General features: G+C 46.3%; 1 protein-coding gene and 1 pseudogene across 8 annotated transcripts in view; one reads left to right on the top strand and one right to left on the bottom strand.

The window, feature by feature from the left end:
- CFLAR (CASP8 and FADD like apoptosis regulator) overlaps positions 1 to 24,838 on the bottom strand; it is a 64,827-nt gene extending 39,989 nt beyond the window's left edge. For 4 of the 8 annotated variants that reach the window (XR_004027963.1, XR_004027962.1, XM_003253930.2 and 1 more), the window contains exons 1-5: positions 24,446 to 24,838; positions 10,489 to 10,906; positions 7,487 to 7,592; positions 4,539 to 4,674; positions 205 to 287 (exon numbers count right to left, since the gene is read on the bottom strand). Coding sequence is in view for 5 of the 8 variants with exons in the window: in XM_003253930.2 (XP_003253978.1) it covers positions 205 to 287; positions 4,539 to 4,674; positions 7,487 to 7,592; positions 10,489 to 10,769 (606 nt within the window). In the remaining 3 variants the exon portion in view is untranslated. Of the gene's footprint in view, positions 1 to 204; positions 288 to 713; positions 4,452 to 4,538; positions 4,675 to 7,486; positions 7,593 to 10,488; positions 11,472 to 22,022; positions 22,867 to 24,445 lie in introns of those variants that run through there. The other 4 variants (XR_004027964.1, XM_030803581.1, XM_030803584.1 and 1 more) reach the window with 4 other exon arrangements.
- Positions 1,610 to 3,250, top strand: LOC105738866 (annotated as a pseudogene).
- Positions 24,839 to 25,858: the final 1,020 nt, after the last annotated feature.

Genomic DNA, 25,858 nt, shown 5'->3' with positions numbered 1-25,858 from the left:
CTTTCTCTATAGTCTCCAAATATCTCAATGAACATGTATTAGCTTTGAAATATAAGAAGTTACAAGTTTTTAAAACAAATACACATTTCTATCACAATTTTTTCAGATTATCAAATAAAGTACATGCTGTGAGAATATGCATATTTTTATTAGAACTCTGAAACGGTTTCATGCTGGGATTCCATATGTTTTCTCCAGACTCACCCTGAAGTTACTTGAAGGATCCTTGAGACTCTTTTGGATTGCTGCTTGGAGAACATTCTTGTAACTTGTCCCTGCTCCTTGAACTATAAAAGCAGAAGGGAGGTACTGAGTTAAAACTTATAAATTATTATCAAATAAATCTTCAACAGTGGTTCAGTCCAAGGTCAATCACCATCTTTCAAAATACCCTAAACTTTCCAGCCACCTTACTGAATTCAAAATTTCAGATGACTCTTCGACCAAACATCTTTAAGGATGGAGTATAGGGCGCCCTGGCCCGCCCCATAGCTGCCGCAGCCCCCGCCCCCGGCCCACGCGGCCCACTCGGCCCCTGGCTGCAGCGTGGCAGCGGCGCGGCCTCGGCGTCGCAGCAGCTGCAGCGTTTATGTCGGGTCGCGGGGTCTCGCAGCAGCATGACGGACTACCTGTCAGCGGCGGCACAGGCTACGTGGTCGAGGATGGGTTCACTGCGCTGAAGGGGTGGGTTGCCCCTCCACACCTGTGGGTTTTTCTCGTTAGGTGGAACGAGAGACTTGGAAAAGAAAGAGACACAGAGACAAAGTATAGAGAAAGAAAAAAGGGGGCCTAGGGGACCGGCGTTCAGCATACGGATGATCCCGCGATCCCGCCGGCCTCTCAGTTCCCTTAGTATTTATTGATCATTTTTGGGTGTTGAGAGGCGGATGTGGCAGGGTCATAGCATAATAGTGGAGAGAAGGTCAGCAGATAAACACGTGAACAAAGGTCTGCATCATGAACAAGGTAAAGAATTAAGTGCTGTGCTTTAGATATGCATACACATAAACATCTCAATGCCTTAAAGAGCAGTATTGCTGCCCGCATGTCCCACCTCCAGCCCTAAGGCGGTTTTCACCTATCTCAGTAGATGGAACATACAATCGGGTTTTATACCAAGACATTCCATTGCCCAGGGACAGGCAGGAGACAGATGCCTTCCTCTTGTCTCAACTGCAAAGAGGCGTTCCTTCCTCTTTTACTTATCCTCCTCAGCACAGACTCTTTACGGGTGTCGGGCTGGGAGACGGTCAGGTCTTTCCCTTCCCACGAGGCCATATTTCAGACTATCACATGGGGAGAAACCTTGGACAATACCTGGCTTTCCTAGGCAGATGTCCCTGCGGCCTTCCGCAGTGTTTGTGTCCCTGAGTACTTGAGATTAGGGAGTGGTTATGACTCTTAACGAGCATGCTGCCTTCAAGCATTTGTTTAACAAAGCCCATCTTGCACAGCCCTTAATCCATTTAACCCTGAGTTTTTACAGCACATGTTTCAGGGAGCACAGGGTTGGGGGTAAGGTTACAGATTAACAGCATCTCAAGGCAGAAGAATTTTTCTTAGTACAGAACAAAATGGAGTCTCCTATGTCTACTTCTTTCTACAAAGACACAGTAACAATCTGATCTCTTTCTTTTCCCCACACCGCGCAGCAGCTCTTCGCCAGCGACGAGGGACTCACCTACAACGACTTCTTGATTCTCCCAGGATTCACATACTTCATAGCTGATGAGTTGGACCTGACCTCAGCCCTGACCCGATGGTCACGCTGAAGACGCCGCTGATCTCCTCCCCCATGGACACTGTAACAGAGGCCGACATGGCCATCGCGATGGCTCTGATGGGAGGTATTGGTTTCATTCACCACAACTGCACTCCAGAGTTCCAGGCCAGTGAGGTGCAGAAGGTCAAGAAGTTTGAACAGGGCTTTATCACGCACCCCGTGGTGCTGAGCCCCTCGCACACTGTGGATGATGTGCTGGAGGCCAAGATGCGGCATGGCTTCTCTGGCATCCCCATCACTGAGACGGGCACCATGGGCAGCAAGCTGGTGGGCATCGTCGCCTCCCAAGACATCGACTTTCTTGCTGAGAAGGACCACACCACCCTCCTCAGTGAGGTGATGACGCCAAGGATCGAGCTAGTGGTGGCTCCAGCAGTGTGAGGTTGAAAGAGGCAAATGAGATCCTGCAGCTTAGCAAGAAAGGGAAGCTGCCTATCGTCAATGATCGCGATGAGCTGGTGGCCATTATCACCGGCACCGCCCTGAAGAAGAACCGAGACTACCCTGTGGCCTCCAAGGATTCCCATGAGGAGCTGCTGTGCGGGGCAGCTGTGGGCACCCATGAGGATGACAAATACCGCCTGGACCTGCTCACCCAGGTGGGCGTTGACGTCATAGGCTTGGACTTATCCCAAGGGAACTCGGTGTATCAGATCGCCATGGTGCATTACATCAAACAAAAGTACCCCACCTCCAGGTGATTGGGGGGAACATGGTGACAGGAGCCCAGGCCAACAACCTGATTGACGCTGGTGTCGATGGGCTGCGCATGGGCATGGGCTGCACGGCTCCATCTACATCACCCAGGAAGTGATGGCCTGCAGTCAGCCCCAGGGCACTGCTGTGTACAAGGTGGCCAAGCATACCCAGCGCTTTGGTGTGCCCATCATAGCCGATGGTGGCATCCAGACCGTGGGGCATGTGGTCAAGGCCCTGGCCCTAGGAGCCTCCATAGTGATAACGGGCTCCCTGCTGGCCGCCACCATGGAGGCCCCCGGCGAGTACTTCTTCTCAGACGGAATGCAGCCCAAGAAGTACCGGGACATGGGCTCACTGAATGCCATGGAGAAGAGCAGCAGCAGCCAGAAGCAATACTTCAACGACGGGGATAAGGTGAAGATCATGCAGGGTGTCTCGGGCTCCATCCAGGACAAAGGGTCCATTCAGAAGTTCGTGCCCTACCTCATAGTGGGCATCCAGCACGGCTGCCAGGATATCAAGGCCCGCAGCCTGTCTGTCCTTCAGTCCATGATGTACTCAGGGGAGCTCAAGTTTGAGAAGCGGACCATGTCAGCATCCATGGCCTGCACTCTTAGGAGAAGTGGCTGTACTGAGGACAGCGGTGCAGGGCGAGGTGGTGGAGGGAGTGCACCCCAGTGTCCACCTTCGGGCACAGCCTCCCTCCATAACTGAGTGGTCCACAGATTTGCACTACAGGTTCCCCAGCTCCTTTCCAGGGAGAGAGGAGGGGAGGCTCTGAGGGGTTTGCAGCCCCCCTCGCTGGGCATCCCCTGCAGAGTTAGGACTGCTCCCTGGGCCAGGCTGCCCTAGGAGCCCCCCCTGAACCCAGCCAGCCGAGCTCTCAGGCCCTGCACCTGTCTCAGGTCTTTCTTGCTGCAGCCTGCTCCAGCCCAGCCCCAACCCCAGGGGCAGACGGCCCCTCCTGGCTTCTCCTATAGGGCGCCTCCCTGTCCCCAGCCCCCCAGGAAATGGTGCTCTCCTGGCCCTGCCTTACCAGGCTGCTGCCCCCTCAGCCATGTGGCACTTCTGAGTTCCAGACCTAGGCCAAGGGGAGGTCTCTGCCCCCTTCCCCGGCCCTGGGCTACCCTTGGGTCCTGCTCCTCAGGCCACTCCCCAGTCCCTGGCCCTGGGAAGGAGGCTGCCCTGGTCATGGCCGCCTGCCTGTCATTCCTGACTCACCACCATCCCCAAGTGTACCATTCCTGCCCTCTCCTCAGCTGCAGTTGAAGGCTTTAACTTTGCACACTTTGGGATCACTGTTGTGTCACTGTGTGATAAATAATCGGAATAAATCAAGCAGGTCTCAAAAAACAAAAAACAAAAAAAAGAATGGAGTAAAAATGCTACTTGTGTTCTCGATCTTTGATCAGTCATTTAGGGTGTGTTGGGGTAAAAGAGTGCTCTATAGATCAATGAGTCTCAGCCATGCCCTTTAGGCTATGATGCTATGGTGGCAGTGAACTTGCTAACAGAGCCCAAGCTGATGCTGAGTCTAAAAGACAATAAGGAATGCAAGTAAGGGAGAAGGCCATTGTGAATCTGGTCCCTTTTATCAAGGAAGAAATCGAATGTGCTCTTTTCCATAAGGAGGTTTTGTGAAACTTGGGACACATGCAAGGAAGGTATGAGACCCAAGTGACATCACCCGAAGTTGGATAGTGGTTGTGAGGCCAAATACCAGAGCAAGGCAGTAGGGTTCGGCATACATGCAAAACCCCTGAATGTCCATAGCTCTGCCAGCCCGTGCAGATCCCAGATTCTTTCTTGAAGACTGAAATGTTAAGAACTGCTTGGCAGCATTTTGCAGAGATCATGAATATACAGGGCAATGGAGTTGGCACATCTGGGATATGAAGAATATAAAGGGACGTGATTTCTAGCCACAAGCTAAAGGAGGCTTTGGTCATCCGGGTTCCATTCCATCCACCTATCCAACAAATGAATCTTTACCAGTCATGACCACCCCCATGCACAGAGTACTTCCTGTAGACCACTGAGAGGCCAAAATTCTTACCAGACTGCTTGTACTTCTGGATTTTTGTCTTCAGGTCTATTCTGTGGATGTTCTTTAGGCATTTTTCTAATAAATCCAGTTGATCTGGGGCAACCAGATTTAGTTTCTCCAACTCAACCACAAGGTCCAAGAAACTCTAAGAGAACCACCAACAAAAAACAAATGTCAATAGAGCTAGCTAGGCCAGGTGCAGAAGCTCATGCCTGTAATCCCAGCACTTTGGGAGGCTGAGGTGGGAAGACTGCTTGAGCCCAAGAGTTTGAGACCAGCCTGAGCAAAATAGTGAGACCCCCATCTCTACAAAAAATAAAAAAATAAGCTGAGTGTGTTGGCACACACCTGTGGTCCCAGCTACTCAGGAGGCAGAGGTGGAGGATCACTTGAACCCAGAGGTCAAGGCTATAGTGAGCTGTGATTGCGCCACGGCACTCCAGCCTGGGCGGCAGAGAGACCCTGTCTCAAAAAAAAAAAAAAAAAAAAAAAAAGGCTGACTAATAAGCCCCAAATGCAAACCTCAGTCCATGTGATTTATAGCAGTAAGAAAATGTGACAAGATGAGCCCTTTCAGTGACCTTCAGTGATCTTAAACCAGGTATCTCTGTCATGAGCAACTTAGACTCCTGATTTTTACTCAGAACAGAGGTGGTGGTAAGTCTTTTGGTCATCAATCTGCTCCTTGGTTGCAGGCAGACACGTGTGCCATGTTGTGTCATTGAGAAGGACCGTGAAAGAGCAGGGCTGAAAAGAGAACCCTCCTGAGTTTATTATTTTCCAAAAGGCCAGGCTGGTGTCATAGTGAAAAACTCTAAGGGCTTCTCTGAAAAAGGGAGAAGAAATGTAGCTGGGGAAGACTTTATGAGAAAAATCACATGTTATAGTTTTAAAGTTTCCAAAATATTTGAATCAATGCTGGGTCTTCCAACTCATTCTGTCGTTCTGACTCAGGGGGTTATGAAAAAGTGAAATTACAACAAGGTTTGAGTATTCTGCTATTCATTTACCTTGGGCCACAGTGATTATGAACGAACGATATTTCAGAAACAGGCATTGCTTTGGGATCTATTTCCTTTGCGTTTAACATTTAGTTACTGAAGTGCTATCTTTATTTTTGAAAATAATAATCATAATTTAAATATATATAAATGGCTGGGAGAGACAATTACTAGGAGAAACCAAAAAGGGAGTTCTAGTTTCATTTTCCTTCCCATTTTGCATTTGATGGGACTTAAGAAACAAAACTACAATCATTAGGAACACGAGGAAATTCTCAAGCAATGACTTATCTGAATTGTTACAGGCAGGCACTGGCCTGCCTATTTTGAGGACCTATTGTCATATTTTAGAAACAATAGGTTCTCAAACATTTCCTGGCCTATCCTTAGGTCAACAGTACCACGTAGGGCCAACTGGAATGTTTTTTATTTTATTTTATTTTATTTATTTTATTTTTGAGATGGAGTCTGGCTCTGTAGCCCAGGCTGGAGTGCAATAGCACAATCTTGGCTCACTGCAACCTCCGCCTCCCGGGTTCAAGCAATTCTCCTGCCTCAGTCTCCCAAGTAGCTGGGATTATAGGCGCCCACCACCACGCCCAGCTAATTTTTGTACTTTTAGTAGAGATGGGGGTTTTGCCATGTTGGCCAGGCTGGTCTCGAACTCCTGACCTCAAGTGATCTGCCCGGCTCAGCCTCCCAAAGTGCTGGGATTACAGGCATGAGCCACTGTGCCCATGAGCCATTGTGCTAGGCCAACTGGAGTTTAAAAAAAAATGTTTTTTCTTGAGACGGAGTCTTGCTCTGTCACCCAGGCTGGAGTGCAATAGTGCAATCTTGGCTCACTGCAACCTCTGCCTCCCAGGTTCAAGTGATTCTCCTGCCTCCACCTCCTGTAGCTGGGATTATAGGTGCCTACCACCACGCCCGGCTAATTTTTTGTATTTTTAGTAGAGACGGAGTTTCACCAGGTTGGCAAGGCTGGTCTCAAACTCCTGACCTCAGGTGATCCACCCACCTCGGTCTCCCAAAGTGCTAGGATTACAGGCGTAAGCCACCGTGCCTGGCCATGGATTTTAAATATTTTTCTAGCAATCATGACATCCCTAAGATCTTCACCACTACCTGGTCTTCTTTTCTTCCTTTTTTTTTTTTTTTTTTGAGAGGGAATCTTGCTGTCACCCAGGCTGGAGTGCAGCGGTGCCATCTCAGCTCACTGCAAGCTCCGCCTCCCAGGTTCATGCCATTCTCTTGCCTCAGCCTCCCGAGTAGCTGAGACTACAAGCACCCGCCACCACGCCCGGCTACTTTTTTTGTATTTTTAGTAGAGATAGGGTTTCACCCTGTTAGCCAGGTTGGTCTCGATCTCCTGACCTCGTGATCCACCCACCTCGGCCCCCCCAAAGTGCTGGGATTACAGGCGTGAGCCACCGCATCTGGCCTCCTGGTTTTCAACTCTAAATCTCTACTTTTACCATTTCCCAGATATATCAGTCACAAGAACCTCCCCCCACCCCACTCCTACATGCAGCCTAGACCCCACAATGACCTTGAGTAAGCTGAGGAGAAATAGATGGCAGTAGGAGAGCGATACTATAGTGGACTAGCACCTCCTTCCTGTTTCCACCCAGCACAAGCAGATGGGATGTCTTCCCCACACCCCCATCAAACCAGGTAGGGAAACACATATGAGCCAGACCTATGAATTTTACAGAAATAAGGATAAAATCCAAGGATGAAAGAAACATTCAAGGCCACACCAGAAGATATTATTATCCTATTTCTTCAATTCATAAACCAATTCTCTTCCCATTCATGTTATTTAAAAGCCACCTGAGATGTCTGACTCCCACTATAGTGGCGGCAGACTGCCTGCTTTCCTCTCTCTGTATCAAAAAGAGTAGCTCCCACTTCTGATAGGCTCCTGGGACCACGAACCAAAAGAAGAAAACTCACCTTCTCTTTGCTTATCTTGCCTCGGCCCATGTAATCCTTCATGAGGAAAATTAATGAGGACACATCAGATTTATCCAAATCCTCACCAATCTCTGCCATCAGCACTCTGCAAACCAGACAAGTTCATTTAGTTAATTCAGACATCAGTCCTAAGACAACTCCAAGTGCCCACGCCTCCCCTATGCAACAATGGATTAAAAGACTAGTTCTTGCCCCTGTGTAAATGTGTCCCTCCCTCATAAAACAGCAAGCCTAGATCACCCCAGGAAGAGATCTTAAGGGAACTCAAAAAAGGGAACTCGTCCTTGCCCGTTTAATAGGAGATGGTATATCCTTTGCCAACTAACAGTTTCTGAAAACAACTCAGAGAATGGAAACTTCCCTAAAGAATCCCCTAGTTCCCCCAGAGGTTACAGTGAAATGACTTAAGAACCCAAATGACTAACATAAAAGACAGAAATAGAATTTGAAGTAGCCTTGTCTTCTGTTTAACAAGCTCTCAGGTGATGTTGATTCAAGGACCATATTTTGAATTGCAAGATGCTAAAGGAAAGAAATACCTGAGATATCCTGGCCCACCTCTGAACTCAAAGGGTACAGGCATCTGGATCACAAGGATTCTGAACTTAGATGTCTTTGCCTAGAAAGCTTCTCCTGACTCAGTGGTGGCTGGAGCTAACACCATATATATATATAAAAATTTTTTTTTTTCCCTAGGAAATAGACTTTGAGAACCAACAACCGCACTTTACTGGGGCTCCTAAGGACACCTTGTGGTTAGTATTGTTACCATGACATTGTCATCAAGGCCATTTTCCCAGTTAGGCTCTCAGATTCTTGAGGATGGCAGATTTTTCATTTTGTCCTAGAGCTTACCAAAACACTTAGCACATGCCAATACACGATGAAGCCCACTCACCAGATGAATAAATAAATCTAGCACTCCCTTTCAACTGCTCCCCCTCTCTTCCCAGAGGGCCTGAAGAATCTCCACTCATCATAGCAAGGAAATGGGAAATGGAGAGATTGCCCTAATCTATTCACTGAAACTCAGTTGGTGCCTCCCGGAAACTCTGAAGATTACTGACATTAAAACTGATGGCTGAATAGGTGGAAGATTAAAATAATAATAATAATAATAATAACAGTGATAATAATCCCTTCTGTCTGTAGAGTGCTTCAGTTTAAAAAGTACTTCACATAGTAAATTATTACAACTGATGCTCACAACAACCTTGTAAAGTCGGGTATTATTATTTTTCGCTTTACAAGTAAGAAAACAGAGGCCCAACAAGGTTAGTGATTGGCCCAGCCTGCCTGGCCCATAACTGGTAGATCTGAGGCTTGAAACAGGTCTTCCAGCTACAATGAGCTATGATCACGCCACTGCACTCCAGCCTGGATGACAAAGCAAGACCTTGTCTCAAAAAACAAACAAACAAACAAACAAAACAAAAAAACAGGCTTTCCAAGTTCAGATCTCATATACTTTCCAAAGCCCACACTGCTTTCAGCTCTCTTTAGTATAGTTCTTGATAATAATTATCATCTCCAAATACACATTATCAACATAATAAAAGGCTGGTGGTCCAGAGAAAAAACACCAGCTGGGCATGGTGGCTCACACCTATAATCCCAGCACTTTAAGAAGCCAAGGAGGGCAGATCACTTGAGGCTGGGAGTTCAAGACCAGCCTGGCCAACATGGCAAAACCCTGTTTCTAGTAAAAATACAATAATTAGCCGGACATAGTGGTGCGTGTCTGTAATCCCAGCTACTCAGGAGGCTAAGGCAGGCGAATCACTTGAACCCAGAGGCAGAGGTTACAGTAAGCCAAGATCGCACTACTGCACTCCAGCCTGGGCTGCAGAGCGAGACTTTGTCTCAAAAAAAAAGAAAACACCAACTTAAGGTTACAAGTTATCTTCCTTTCCCCAGGAACTCAGTCTCTCAGTAGCTTCCATGCCCCTCTGAACTTCTAAAGACATTAACATGTGAACAGGAGGAAGGAGCAACCCAAAGCTTATGGGAACTAAAGCAGACTCCAGTGGCCATTTCCTCTTTGGACTGAAGGGACTTAGATATGGTTAACTGAAGAGATTTTCAATTCAGGCTCTCCAAAGTCTCCAAGGGCAGGAAGTGCAGGAAGGGAGCCCACCCTGATAAACTTCCTCAGCAGGGGTAGGGCCAAGGGGATTCAGAAGGGATGATGGAGTTTCTACAAAGGTAGGAAGATTACTGTCAGACCTGTTATTTCCTTTCTTTGTACCACAAATTATCAAGGACTGACTTCACAGAAAATGAACTAGTAAACACCGCTGCAGATCTCACACTGTCAGAGGCTGGCAAGAATGACTAGCTCTTAGTCATTCCTATCTTTCTTCACGTCTTGTCATTCTATCCTTCAGGCAAACACATACCGTCTGTCCCTTCTACCTGCATATGATCCCAATTCCTTTGAGAAAGCATGTTTCAGCTGGAGGCAATGGCTCACGCCTGTAATCCCAGCACTTTGGGAAGCCAAGGCAGGTGGATCACTTGAGGTCAGGAGTTCAAGACCAGCCTGGCCAACATGGTGAAACCCCGTCTCTACTAAAAATACAAAAAAATTTAGCCAGGCATGGTGGCGCACGCCTGTAGTCCCAACTACTTGGGAGGCTGAGGCAGGAGAATCGCTTGAACGCAGAAGGTGGAGGTTGCAGTGAGCCAAGATCACGCCACTGCACTCCAGCCTGGGCAACAGGGTGAGACTCTGTCTCGAAAAAAAAAAAAGAAAGAAAGAATGAACGAAAGAAAGAAAGAAGAAAAAGAAAGCAAGAAAGCAAGTTTCAAGAATTTAAAGGGCTCACAGGAATGAAGTGATATCATCTGGCAGTTGGATAAGTGGGCAGAGACAGTAAAGTGGCTGCACTTCTTATTATCCTCGTTTCTGCCATTCAGTAGAGTCGGAGACACTTCACTCCCTCCCACCTACCCAGCCTCAGGAAGAGTTGATGAATTACCTATAGTCCGAAACAAGGTGAGGGTTCCTGAGCAGGTAGGTCTCCACAGCTTTTCTGTCCATCTTCAAGATACGTTTGAGCAGGTCAAATCGCCTCACTCTGTAGAGCAGTTCAGCCAAGTCCCCGACAGACAGCTTACCTCTTTCACGTAAAATATCCAGAAGGTCCCTGACATTAGGTGGAACCACATCTATAGCAACATCCCGGCACAAAAAGAGCAGCATCTCCTTCTCATCTGTGTCAAGTGCTTCTTCAACCTGATGGATGACCTCAGCAGACATCCTACTCTTGGACTAGGGAAGCTCACAAGGGTCTTGCAGTACAGCTCCAGGCCAGTCAACAGAAAGCCAGCAGGCAGTCAACTTCATTTCTGAGGGCTGACTTCATTTCTTTCAGAATCTTTTCCAGTGGGGGAGTTCTGTGGTTAAAAGGGAATTTTTCTGAAAATCTTATCAAGCTAACTTATGCCTAAGATTGAAAGTATGGGCTCTTTCTTTCTGGGTGGTCTCCCTGACCTAAGTAGATTAAGTTCTATAGAAAGGGATCTATAGAAGTCTAAAGAAAGGGATCCTTGGTAGACAGAGCCAAAAACTCAGACTAATCCAAAGAGACAAAGAAGAAAACCTACATTGTAAAGGAAATGAAACAACAGATGAACTCATCTGCAAGGAAACCCCACATTCTTTTTCAGAATTCATCAGAATGTAAACCATGTTCAGGGAAAATTACAACTAAGGGTTAATGGCCTCAGTAGGAGGAACGGGGAAGAAGTACGTAGTAGAAGGAAGTGGGAAAAGCCCAGTCAGCCTGACTGAACCAGGGAAACTTGAGTCACAGGGTTAAACCTTCACTTCAATGATTCCACCCATGTGGCCTTGAACAAACAATGGGGAAAAGAAATTTCTGTCCCTGTGCCACTCCTTTTTTCTAGTTGCTCTCCTACTTCAAAAGCCCCTCACTCACACCTGGAGGCAGAAACCTCTGCTGCCATCCTCCTAGACCCCAAGCCCTTTTCACAACTTCATCATGAATGCTCACAGAACCTGCCACCAAGTTGTCAGGTTTGGATCATGTCTTCAGACCCTGAGCCCCATGGAGGTGCCAGAGGCCCTGACTCTCAATGCACTGCTACACGGCAGCAATTGCCATCAGTGCTTCTGATGTTCTCAGTGGAACATCAGGAAGTTACAGAGGATCTGGGGAAAGACCTCACTCCTGGGAGGGGGCTGGGTAGGAGGGGTAAGGAGCTTATGCAATGGGTGTGTTCTTAACTTCTTCCATTGAAACTCATCCTATTTTCTTTCAAAATTTAAGTTGCTAACCTATCTACTCTAAGTTTCACAGCTAAAACTTATGTTAAATCTCTCGTGTTCTTTATCTGTTCCTACAAGACAATACTTCAGGTTAAAATCAAATTTATTAACAAAAAATAAGTGGAAACACAACCCAACTCTAAATTGCCAGTGGTTGCTTTGTATTTGTGTTCAAGTATATTTATATATTTATCTAGCTGTATTTAGTGAAAGAAGCACTGAATCCATTTATTTATCTACATACAGTATCAGTCCACAAAAGAAGTGAGCTATCTTAAAATAAAAACACATAAATAGAAAAATTTTACATGAAAACAAGGGGAAAAATTAGGTTAGAAATTTGAAATGGGCTTGCCCATTCATCCAAACTTCACTTAAATATGATTATTTGTAAATAACTGGAGAAATTAAATTTGCTAAGTTAAATTTACTAAAATTAAATGTGCTCAATGAAAGTGGAAAAATTGGCACTCAGACTATTTTACTTTTTTTTAGCAGAAAGATAAATACAAATTTTATGTGTTCTGGACAGCCCAAATCTATACTCCACTCGCAGGCCAACAGTGCTTTAATCTCACCATCAGCTTCCATGAAAAGGAGGCCAAGTTCTTTTCTACTGTATTCATTAATAGTCACAATTTTGTCAAGTTATTATTATAAATTAAACTATAAAATATATGCAGTAGAAGGAATTATAAAAACACAAAAATAAAATCATTCAACACAAGAGTAAGAAATGAGATATTATACAAATTCACTGACATATTTGAAAAAGAACCAAACAGAACTACTAGAAATGAAATGCTTAATTCTCTATTTTTTTTACAGTCATCTAACTTTTGTAATTCATAAGTATCAACAATATAACAATGCCACCAAGAGTTAACAAAATGAGATCATCATTTTAAAAAACATGATCTGCTCAGTTTGTTTCTTCCAACCATCACACCCATGACTGCTTTCTGCCAGTCATGCACGCTCAGCAAGAGCACTGGCATACTGTCTTCCCTCTGTGCTAATGGGGGTAGAGTTTGGCAGCAAAATCTAGATTACTCAGTGGTAGCATCTGGCACATTGAAAGAAAATATCAAAAGGAAACTACAGATCCCGTGTGGAGCCAGCCCACTCAGATGCAGCAAAATATCAGCGTGTGTGTATGCTGGAGGCAGTTCACTGTGGCTAGAGGTGGTGAGTACTTGAGAAAGGAGAGCATACTAGGGAGAGGTAGGGCTGGGGTCTGAATAATCACCACTTTGTTGGGGTTTCTTTTAAGCCCAAGCCAAGAAAATAACATAAAAATTACTCTTAGACTAGGGAAGCTCATAAGGTCTTCAGTTTTTTGTAGAGAAAGGGTCCCACTAGGCTGGGCGCGGTGGCTCACGCTTGTAATCCCAGCACTTTGGGAGGCCGAGGCGGGCGGATCACGAGGTCAGGAGATCGAGACCACGGTGAAACCCCGTCTCTACTAAAAATACAAAAAATTAGCCGGGCGTGGTGGCGGGTGCCTGTAGTCCCAGCTACTCGCAGAGGCTGAGGCAGAAGAATGGCGTGAACCCGGGAGGCGGAGCTTGCAGTGAGCCGAGATTGCGCCACTGCACTCCAGCCTGGGTGACAGAGTGAGACTCCATCTCAAAAAAAAAAAAAAAAAAAAAAGAAAAGGTCCCACTGTGTTTCTCAGGCTGGTCTCGAACTCCTGGGCTCAAGTGATTCTCCTGCCTCAGCCTTCCAAAATGCTGAGATTACAGGTGTAAGCCATCACACCCAGATGAATGAGTTCTTTAGAGTCCAGTAAAAGGATTTGTGCCCATCAGTTACCAACTCCACCCTGCCTGAGCTGCCGGACTCAGTGTCCCCTTCACCTCTTCTGAAAAGTCACTTGCTTTTACCTTACTCAGATGAAGGGGCAAAGGAATATCCAAGTCCAATTATTTTTCTTCCCTGCTTTCAAATACCCAATCCTCCTGACTGATCAAGATACCATTAGTTTCATTTCTCCCCCCAGTGTTTTCGGCAGTTCACTTTCCCTAGCCAGACAAAATTGGCACCTGTGTGTGTTTTCTAGAATTTTAAAGGAATTCCCCTCAACTCCCCTCACAGTCATATTCTAATTTAATGACTATATCTCCCCTTCTTTTCCACACCCACACCCTGGTACAAACTGTCCTGACCTTCACAAGAGCAACTAAAACCTGAGACCAATTTCTGTTTCATTTCTCTTGCAGAAGTCATGAGACTATCGCCAATTATTATTCAAAACGTCAACAAAGCTTAGGCAAGTCAGAGTTATCTTTCACACACTAGCTAAAAGGAGCATCCGGTTCTGGAAACAAATACTCCAGGCATTTTTTGTAGAAATTACACTTAATACTGGAACTAACAAAACTGCTGAGAGGACTGGAGGAAGGAGCTCTGGGGTGGGATTCTAACAAGACTCCTGGGGCTGCTGCAACAACCTTGCCTCAGCCAGGGAAGTGAGGATCAGGAGGCCGCCACTAGAACTGAGCTCAAAGACCCTCTGACAGTGGAGACCCAGTGATCATGTAATGCCCAACCTTGTTTTTACTAACCCTGTTTTTAGACTCTCCCTTTCCTTTAATCACTTAGCCTTGTTTCCACCTGAATTGACTCTCCCTTAGCTAAGGCAGCCAGACAGACTCCATCTTGGCTCTTTCACTGGCAGCCCCTTCCTCAAGGACTTAACTTGTGCAAGCTGACTCCCAGCACATCCAATAATGCAATTAACTGGTAAGATACTGTGGCGAGCAATATCCGCAGTTCCCAGGAATTCGTCGGATTGATAACGCCCAAAGCCCCGCGTCAATCACCTTGTAATAGTCTTAAAGCCCCTGCACCTGGAACTGTTTACTTTCCTGTAACATTTATCCTTTTAACTTTTTTGCCTACTTTACTTCTGTAAAATTGTTTTAACTAGACCCTCCCTCCCCTTTCTAAACCAAAGTATAAAAGAAAATCTAGCCCCTTCTTCGAGGCTGAGAGAACTTTGAGCGTTAGCCGTCTCTTGGCCGCCGGCTAAATAAACGGACTCTTAATTCGTCTCAAAGTGTGGCGTTTTCTGTAACTCACTCAGGTACAACAATCAGATGGCGCATGCTACAAACTCTGGCCAGCATTTTCAATTATCTGGCCTTTTTCCCTCCTGACTGTCAGCCCTGCAACATCTAGGGTGACCGAGTCCCAGGAAACCCCTCAGACCCAGGCAAACAGGGATGGTTGATCACTCCAGCACCCCTGCCTTAATGAGGAAGCCTCTACCACTCCTACACCTCCAGTAGCAAGTTCTGAAGGAAGGGAGAAGAGATAACACAATCTGAAAACTACTTACCACCACACCCTGGTGGTTTCCTGAGCTGGGCCCCTACGGCTGCTCAACAGTTTCATTTACAAGAAGACTCTGTTCAGCTCCTTTCCCACACCCTTCAAGGAGTGTAAGAAACCTCCCACACTCCACAACTCTCCTCCATCCCAACACCACCCCCAGTGACATTTCTCATCCATGTATCAGGCACAAACTCCTGCCACCTTCCACCTTTCCACTGCTCCAGCCGGTCCCTCCTGTCCCTCTGCTTGCCTAGGGCTAAGCCTCCCTGCGTGCCCTCCTGTCTCTACTAAGCCCTTATGTCTACTCTCAACATCCTCTCTACCTCCAGAGACGGCTCCTCCCAGCTCATAAACATGTGCAAGTCTCTTCCGTCTTAAAAAATAAAGCCAAAACCCTCAAAAAAGCCTGAGGGTCCCCTAGACCGACCATCCTTTCATTTTATTCCCTTTCACATAAAGCTGGGACCTCCTGAAGTAACAGTCTGTACTTAGTGCTTCAGTTTCTTCAACCACAATTCACTTCTCAGCATGCCTCCACCTGGATCCCCTCACCCACCATCTCCTCTACACAGCCACACTCAGTCCTGAGCCATACTGGAATCTGAAGCAAAAGGGACAATCAGCAATACTGACGCTGTCTTTATTTAAAATGTTGGTATTTTGTTCATCATAGATTTTTGGCATTTATGTCTGTTTTTTAAAATATTGCATTAAAATATTATCTATCTTGATGACTGACTTTTTGAGCACCCCCTTACATGTTGTCCTGAAGCCAGTGCCTCGTTTGCCCCGGCTAGTATCCCAGCCCTGACGACACGGCTCTTGTTGAGGCCCTGGTGACCTCCTGGTTGCCACATCCAAAAACTTGGAAGTCCTCTTTCATCTGACTGCTCAACTTCAGCTGACACTGCTAATTAATCCCTCCTTGAAACTCTTCTCCCTTGGCTGAGCTCACACCACTATATTCTACACAGACCCTTCTCTGACTTTCTTCTACTCCTCAGCATACTCTTTCTGCACCTGTCCCTTAAGTGCTGGTGCCTACCATCCATCTCTCATCCAAACTCATTCCCCTAGCCATTCTGTTCCCCCTGCTTCAGACCTTACCCTCTCCAAATCTACCTTCCATCTAATTGAACTTTCTAAAGTTCATGCCTGAACTGGCCAGGAGCAGTGGCTCACACCTGTAATCCCAGCACTTTGGGAGGCCAAGGCGGGCGGATCACTTGAGGCAAGGAGTTCAAGACCAGCCTGGCCAACATGGCAAAACCCTGTCTCTACTAAAAATACAAAAACTAGCTGGCCGTGGTGCTGCATGCCTGTAATCCCAGCTACTCAAGGGGCTGAGGCACAAGAATCTCTTGAGCCTGGGAGGTGGAGGTTGCCAGTGAGCTGAGATTGTGCCACTGCACTCCAGCCTGGGCAACAAGAGTGAAACTCCATCTTGAAAAACAGAACAAAACAAAACACCTCTATTGAAGCACTTAACACACTTCCCTGGTACCCACATTAGCCCTAACCAAGTGTCAGCAAATGTGGTTAAGTTTAGTCAGGCTTCTCAACCTTTCTCACAGAACACCAGCGCTGCCTCCAAACTATCTGGTAACAAAGGCACATATTGTTCCCTGTAATCAGTAGCAAAGCATGCGGCATGACCAGCTAAGCCATCCAAAGACGTACTTAACATTCCCTTCTTTCTACTGCTTCTCTGTGTGAAGCAAGGTCATCATATGGCATGAAAGCAATGTCATGTCCAATGAGCCATGGCGTGAATGCAAATGTAATTTCTTAGCAACCCCACAAACTGGGCGGCAGTGGAGAAACCTGTCTTGCCAGCTGCAGAAAGCAGCATGCAAACCTGAACTTTCAGGTGTCTGGGAAGCCCCAGTGGAGATATGAACATGAAACAAAGTGTCATCCAGAAGTTTCTAAAAGGAGAAGAGGTTGCACAATTCTGGGTAAAGTAGAATGTGGCCATCTCACAGAAGTTTTGTGCATTCATCCTGAACATAACAAAATTCACCTTCCTCCTCCATTGGCGTGCAGAACAACAGATGATCCCAATTATAAAATGACATAAAATTATAAGTCATATTTTATAAAATTCTTTGATGAGGCTGCTATGGTTTGAATGTGTCCCCTCCAAAGTTCAGGTGTTGCCAATATGATAGGATTAAGAAGTGGGGCCTTTAAGAGGTGATCATTCCCTGGAGGCGCCTCCCTCCTGAGTGGGATTAGATGCCCTTATAAAGGGGGCTGATAAAGGGAGTTTATTTCTTTTTTTGCCCTTCCACCTTTTGCCATGTTAAGACACAGCATTCCTCCCCTCCGTAGAACGCAGTGTTCAAGGCACCAGATTGGAAGCGGGGAGCAGCCCTCACCAGATGTCAGCACCTTGATCTTGGACTTCCCAGCCTCCAGACTGTGAGAAATAAATTTCTGTTTTTTATAAATTACCTGGTTGTGGGTATTTTGTTATAGCAGCACAAAACAGACTAAGACAGAACAGACTTTTCATGACTCTCAGGGAAGCTCCCACAAATTCCAACCAGACATTATCTCCAATAACTTCCTTGGTTCCTAACACTTACATGTAGGCTGCAGAAAATGAGAATGAATCGGAAATGAGAAAGCATCTAGATCAAAAGGTCATAAATCATCATCTAATTGGATATAGAAACATGGGCAAAGTCACCAGGAGCAAGGGAGCTAAATCAGTTGATGTAGTGCCCTTAACTAAATTTAAATTTTCACTTTGGCAGGTATACTCTCTCAGCTTACACAACGGATTGCCCACTGTAACTAAAGGGCCAAGAGTGGCCCTGCAGGAGATAGCTCTGTTCAAAATCAGAAATTGTGCATAATACTATGGACAAACTTCTGATACATAGCTGAAGCACTAAGAGTTATCATCCCCACTTCACATAATCTAACTCCAAACCAAAAATATCTCAATGTTCCCTGGACAGTATTTTTCTGTCCCAGCAACTTCACTCAAGCATTTGCCTCCATTTGGAAAGCCCCTTCCCTCCTCTCAGTCTGTACCTGAAATTATATCTTATCTCTCAAGAGGTCTCTTCTATAAGCTTGTCTTGATCCCCAAATCAAGTCATCTCTTCCTGCTTTGTAGCACTGTGTTCTCTTCCAGTATTTTATCTTATTCTATCCTATGTGAGACTCAGTTGAGTACTGTCATATGTGGACATCCTTGGGGATAGATAGGCTTTTACTCATCTTCATTAGGCTGTGGTAAACAATGGCCAGGGCTGCCAATCTCAGCCCTCTTGGGTCTTGAACAGACTAGTCATCATTAGACCATTGCAGCCCATGTGTAATGCTTACTCATCCCTTCGTAACATACAATGAAGCAAGATGGAGCTGGTGGTGTAGTTAAGATACCATACTTGGAATCTGGTTGTTGGATCCAGAAGAAAGAGCTTGTTGTGAAAGGAAGCTTTTGCAACTACATGAGATAACAATGCTATTGCTTTAGAGTGACTTGCCATGTAATTCTAAAAGGATGGGTAAGCCCTCATGCAAAACTTTCTGGAAACTGGCAGGACCTCATTGTGAGTAGGGAGAATACAACATCTCCAACCAAGGGGATGTTTGGAACTCATCATCAATTTATTACCAGGCTTCAATTTATTTGATAGAGAAAAATGAGGAACAGGTCAAGCTGCCTGAGTTTAAGCAAGATGTCAGATTTTAATGCTTCAGCAATGACTGAGTTCAGAGACCAGGTCTCAACTTCAGGTAGTACGAAGAAGATCTATGGCTTAGCCTCACTTCTTTTTAGGTATCTAAACCATCTGATGCCACCTTTAGAGGAACTGGATGTCTAACTTCATGCAACAGCAGTCAGGAAAACAGGCATTCCTTCTCCTCAAGGTTTTGATCAAAGGAACAAAAAGTGGCTCAAGAAACAACCCCATCTATTCAAGAGAATAGCATACTATCAATCATGCTACACTACTGCAATAAAATATTTAGGAGACATTCTCAAGTTCATCTAGACAAGATTGGCTTAAATTAAATTTCAACTTGGCAGGTATATTTGCTCAGTTTACACAACAGATTCTCCATTGTAACTAAAGGGCCAAACTTGGCCCTTTGGGAGATAACTGTTCAAAGTCAGAAATTGTACATAATACTAGGGATATATGAAGTTCTTAAAACTACTTTTATATAGCATTCATTTTCTGTAAAAAGCACTACCTGCTTTTTGCTCTAAGAAAATCTGGAAAATAGAGAAAAGTAGAGAAGAAAATAAAAATTCCCCACTTGCTTCAGTCTCATCACCATCCCTGGTACCTACTCCTCTGTCCCCTAGTTTCTCATCTCTTGCCTGAGTCCTCGTTCTAGGTTCCTTTACATTCCTGGTGACGACCCAGGTTAAAGGGATAGACTCATTCTACATTTAGGCTGAATGATGGCCAGCACGTTTATAGAAAGCCTAGGCAGACAGCAACTGATACAGTGTCTCCTCTGGGGGTATAGCTTTGTGCTATATACAACTTGCCTGTGCTACCATATTTTGTTAATAGCTCCATCACGGAGCACAACCTTATAATTACTTACCAGATTAAAATAATCCAGCCTTATAATTATTTGCCAGATTAACATAATCCAGCCATGGCTTAGAATAGAACTCAAGTCAAGTATAAAATCTGAACTACGGGGTTTCAATAGCATACCACGGCCAAGGTTTTGGGCGAAACTATTGCACTGCTTCTATGTTTTCCAACCAGAAAGGGTGCTCCAGACAGCAGAGGGAGATCTACGTGCTCCCATTCCTCAGCCCCAGCAGGTGCTCAGTAAATGCTGAAGGAGTTACTTTTTTCATTTAACTCTTGATTCAAAGTTGTGGCTATTGTTTCAGGGAATTTGGTTCACTCACCAGATAGTATTCAAGCAAGAGACTGTCAGGTACCTACTCTTTTAAACAATCTCATTGACTTTGAAAACTACTTTTGAAAGCTGCAAGTAAAAACAAACAAAAAACACAGATATATAAGCCAAAGGGAAGATAAAAAGGAAGTTCAAGGAAAAAACTCAACAATTTCACAAGTAGATAAGGAAGCTTTGGTTCCCATTTCTAAAGTCACATGACTAAAGAAACTCATTACCCTGGGAAGCATTTTTAAACCTTGGAGTAAGTAACTATGAGAGGATTTTTCAATTACATTTTTAAAAGTATATAAATATACATATAAATGATTCATTTCTTCAACTGAAGAGTTCACTGCAGAAGACACAAATTATCTTGAGTACACAGATGAAAGTGGTATCAAGTGGTGTAGCTTCTCTCTTTCATAATAAGTACTAAATCACCAAAGATGGCAACCCAGTATCGAGAATAAGAGAAAAATAATGTAGAAGATGTTTATCTATTTGGGCCAAAAACTTAAATCGCCGAAAAAAGAAAGTGGCTAGAAGTGGAGACCATCAAAGGAATATAAATACAGAACAAGTGTAGAAAAGGAAGCAATCACTTGAACCCAGGAGGCAGAGGCTGCAGTGAGCAGAGATAGCACCACTGCACTCCAGCCTGGGTGACAGAGTGAGACTGTCTCAAAAAAAAAAAAAAATGTAGCTGGGTGTGGTGGCACACACCTGTAGTTTCAGCTACTCCAGAGGCTGATGTGAGATGACTGCTTGAGCCTAGAGTTAGAGGCTGAAGTGAGCTATGACCACCACTGCACTCCAGCCTGGGCAACAAGCAAGACCTCATCTCAAAAAAAAAAAAAAAAAAAAAAAGAAAAGAAAAGAAGGCCCCACCTTGAATCTTTTTTAGAAAAAAGCAGGTTGTAAATAAACACAATTTTAAAAAATGAAATATCTTGCAAACTAGAAAATAAACCAAAAAAATTATGAGTGTTTATTTTTAAAAATATGTAAACGACTATATTTGAGAGCACACGTGTGAAAAAAAAAACAACATTAAACTGAAACCTTTAGTTATCTCTAGGGAATGAACCCCTGGAGATTTTCTCTATTTATTTTGCATGTATTTTAACTCAGAAAAGTATAATACAACTTGACTGAAGAGTGTCTGAAGAAAATGCATTACAGTACAGAATGTTAGGTACAACCCTGAAGCAAGCGCAAAGACAGCCGCTGAGCATATGAAAGTACAGAGAAAGGGCACGGGGTGGGGGGTGTCAAGTCTTCTGAGGGGAGATGACAGGAGGAGAGCGTAAGGGAGAGACAGGGCATTCCAATAACGATAGTGCTTTTCACCTCACCGATCTATAGTAAGAAAGAACAACTGGGTTCTGCAAGTTACCTGGGCATACTAAAAGAAAAGACAAAACAAACAAACAAATAAACAAAAAGAACCCATGGTGTCATAACTGCCCCACCATGGCCCACAGGCTTCCTCCAGTCAGGCTGTCAGTGGATCTTGTCTAAACTGCCTTGACTCGAAGTTACCTGTGTAGGTAACTGCTGAGTCTTCCTCAACCACATTGTGAGGTTATGGGGACAAGAACCAAGTTTAGATCCATTTCTATGTCCTCGGCACCCAGAACTCTGCCTGGCCCAGAGAAGCTCAATAAATGTTGGTCGGATTATACTGAATTAAAGGCAAGGAGGCATTGGAGTCCATAAACACGAGTTTAATTAGCCCCTGGGGCTCTACAGGGAAGAAATAATCAGACTTCAAGGGTGCCCCATTCCCCAGAGTCCATTCCTGGTATTTGAAAGAGCAACATGCCCCGGAGTGTTGTGAGTCCTCTGGAGGCTCAAGGAGACCTAGGGCCAAAAGCGAGGACTCAATCCTTTTCTGCCACTATCGGGGGACAGTGCCCCGATGTCCCAGGAGCCCAGGGCGACACCAGCCCAGGGGCGGGGATCGGGCAGGATTCTCGGTCTACTCACGCCCAGGCAGCCGCCGGCTCTTCCCACTGGATCTCCGCCGGGACCAACTCCCACCCTTGCCGGACAAGCTCAGACCTGCTGCTGCGCAAAACCAGAATTGGAAATGCCCCAGATGGGACGAGGAACAAGGACAGAAAGTCAAAAGCATCAACAGGTGGCTTCGCCGGAGGGCGTCCGAGAACCTCTGCCTACTGAACCGCTTCACGCCTAATCCCCGCCGCCCACCGGCTGAAATGTTACCACACAAGACATAAATTCTCGAATCCTGTCTGCGGAATTCCCCGCCCACGCGCAGTTGAAACTTGCACAGGGCCACTCGCGTGTCTCTGGGTGCTAAAATTTTCCATGAGTGGTCAAAGGGCTTATGCATAGCTCAGGACAGTTACGTACGGCCCCACCAGGACTGAGTGGGGACCGCCGCTGCGCCCCCACCACCTACTAGGAGCTGCGGTAGGACCTCCAATGCCCCAGGGGCCTAGGCAGTTTCTGCTTCAGCTTCCTGGAGGCCCCCAGCCCAAGGCTCAAAAAACTGCACGCTATCCCGCCCACCCCGGGTCGCGTTAAGACTTTCGGGGGGAGGGGGAAACCCAGCGACCCTGCAAATAGCTTCACCTTGGAAACCGGTATAAGGAAGCAAGTAATACCGTGTTAAAAGAAGGCCAAATGTCAGTTACAAACAGAAACGTAAAACATAAAGTCGCTAGAGAAAGCCATTTTAACGAGGACATTTGACCCAAAAGCTGTTAAGTAAAATAAGTATTAACAAAACAAGAAAATGTATGTAAAGCAAACAGTAAACATTAAAAACTCCCTTTCAGCCCAGTCTTGTTTGTTTAGATCTTGGAGTTGGGCCGGGCGCGGTGGCTCACGCCTGTAATCCCAGCACTTTGGGAGGCCGAGGCGGGCGGATCACCTAAGGTCAGGAGTTCGAGACCAGACTGACCAACATGGAGAAACCCCGTCTCTATTAAAAATACAAAATTAGCCGGGCGTGGTGGTGCATGCCTGTAATCTCAGGTACTTGAGAGGCTGAGGCACGAGAATCGCTTGAACCCGAGAGGCGGAGGTTGCGGTGAGCAGAGATCGTGCCATTGCATTCCAGCCTGGGCAACAAGAGTGAAACGCTGTCTCAAAAATAAATAAATAAATAAATAAGATCTTGGAGCTCGAGCCAGGTTTTTTGTTCAACGAAACTTTTGTAAGGTTATTTAGGGGAATCACCAAACCGAAAAGTGCCAAAAACTCTGTTCCTCTTATCTGAAATCTCTCTCTAAAGCAGGTCAAACCTTCCAGACCCCGCTGTCTGTTCTAGATATGGCAGTTTGTTGATGTCCAAAAAGCTTTATTTATGCTATACGCTATCCCCCTACTGGTTTCACCCCTCATTGCTTAAGAACAAATTTCAAATGTCAACCAATTAAAATATTCGCAAGACCTCTGGCGTCCTTGAATTTACTTCCTGCTCCGTGGAGCCAAAAACTGATCCTGAATTTCAGTGGCCTTTGTTCTACTGCATGCCACTGTTAATATTAAAAGAACATGGCCTTCTGTCCAAATCCGGACACCCTCAAGCAAGAACATCTTGAAGCCATTTTACATTTCCCAGTCCTTTTGAAGCGGTGGAAAAGTGGCAGAAACAGGTTCATTTTAAAAGGCTCTAAAAACTTTTCATCAGTCAAGCATTCCCAGCTTTTCCAAGGCAAGCTTTCTTTGCACTTGGGCAAAATAGACATTAAACTGCTCTGGAAAATAACCGCCCTGACCAGGCTATTGTGAAATTCCCTCCAGGGCGGCGGCTCCCACTGAGTGAGATCGAGCGCACACATAATTGTTGGGAAAGTCCACGTTCCCAACAACTTTCGAAAGGAAAAATACCAGATCTTCTCAACAGTTCACCCCAAGAATTCAACTCTCAAGATCATTTTAAGCAAAGTTTACACGACGCTGAGGACCCGCCACTGAAGCTCTCGGGGGGGCCTCTGGGGCTGCGGCTGCAGGGGGCGGCCAGAGTTGGCCAAGGGTTACTTCCGGTCTCTCAGGTCCATCGGGGTGCAGCTTGTACCGCTGTGGCCCAGGTCACCCCTTTCTGGGAATCCGGGGCGGAGTTGCGGGTAGAAGGGGTTCGGGGGTTCGGAGCCGGGCGGAAGCGGATGCGGGGGCATTCCGCAAAGCCCGCGGTAAACAACCGAGATAAAGAATCTACAAAACTGAGTCAGGTTCCGAAGCGCCCCCGCCATCCCCTGGTCACTGCCGGCCACCTGCAGTTTCCCGGAGCGCAGGGCTGTGAGGAGCGGCGGGGGGTGGGACGCGCGGCGCGGCCGCGCAGGGCCTGCTGCAACGCCGACTCAGGGCCAGGCGTCGGGGCTTGGGGTCTGCGACAGCTCCGGCGCCGCCAGCGCGGGGGTCTAGCGCGGGGCACGTACCGTCCTGTCGCGGCCGGACTCTCCTGCCGCTGCCACCTCAGCCTTCGCTCCCCTAGACGCCGGGAAGGCGCACGCAAGATGGAGGCAAAGAAACCGAAAGCCTGGAAAGCGGACTTGGTGCTGGGCGATCGCTGTTCGTGGCGCTTCTCTCCCACACCTCCTCCCGTGGTCCTTGGATCGCCCTGGGCCTTGTCTCAGCTGTCACTGGACCAAAGTCCAATAGCAGGCACTCACTGTGTTAGGCTGAGTCCCTACCCCTAGTGCCAGGAGTCCCTTTTAGTTGAGACTCGTCGGTGAGGCTGCCAGCTCGCTGTTTCCTGCTATGGCTTGTGTGACTGAGTATGCAGTAACCGAGGGTGGATGTCGACACAAGTTCCACGCGTTAGGAGTAAACACTGCGAGTGTTTTGTTTTTTTTTTCTTTCTTTCTTTCTTCTTTCTCTCTCTCTCTCTCTCTCTCTTTCTTTCTTTCCTTCTTTTTTGAGACAGAGTCTCGCTCTGTGGCCCAGGCTGGAGTGCAGTGGCACAATTTCAGCTCACTGCAACCTCCGCCTCCCTAGTTGAAGCGATTCTCTTGCCTCAGCCTCCCGAGTAGCTGGGACTGCAGGCACGTGCCAGCACGCCCAGCTAATTTTTGTGTTTAGTAGAGACGGGGTTTCAATGTTGGCCAGAATGGTCTCGAACTCCTGACCTCGTGATCCGCCCGCCTCGGCCTCCCAAAGTGCTGGGATTACAGGCTTGAGCCACCGCGCCCGGCGCGAGTGTTTACGATTGATGTTTGGGAGTCAGAGCAAACGTGAACGCACTTTGTGGTTTTTTGCGTGTATGTTTTTGTTTGTTTTTTGTTTTCCTTCTTGAGACAGGGTCTCGCGCTGTCGCCCAGGCTAGAAGGCAGTGGCGCCATCACGGCTCACTGCAGCCTGAATTTCCCGCGCTCAAGCCATCCAACCCCCCTCAGCCTCCCAAGTAGCGGGGACCACAGGCGCAGGCCACCATGCCCGACTAATTTTTTGTGTGTGTGTGTATTTTTAGTAGAGATGGGGTTTCACCATGTTGGCAAGGCTGGTCTCCAACTGCTGGCCTCAAGTGATCCTTGCCCACCTTGGCCTCCCAAAGTGCTGGGATCACAGGCGTGAGCCACCACGCCCCGCTACGTTTTTATTTATTCCTAATAACTACTTTATTGTGATTCTTAAAGAACTTTGACTTTTCTTGAAATAATTTTAAACTCACAGGAAAGGTGAAGAATAATACCAAGAGAGACTAACCGCAGGACGGCATGAAGAGCTCGGGATTCACCTCTAGTGAAACAAAATTATTTAAAACAACAAACAATCATTAACCATTTAAAGCCTCTGAAATGGTCCTAAGGGCAAACATCAAATGAAGAAACATCTGTTCCAAAAAATCTATG

The sequence above is a fragment of the Nomascus leucogenys genome, chromosome 22a (assembly GCF_006542625.1).
Source record: "Nomascus leucogenys isolate Asia chromosome 22a, Asia_NLE_v1, whole genome shotgun sequence".
NCBI lineage: Eukaryota > Metazoa > Chordata > Mammalia > Primates > Hylobatidae > Nomascus > Nomascus leucogenys.
This window is presented reverse-complemented; position numbering and strand designations above follow the sequence as displayed.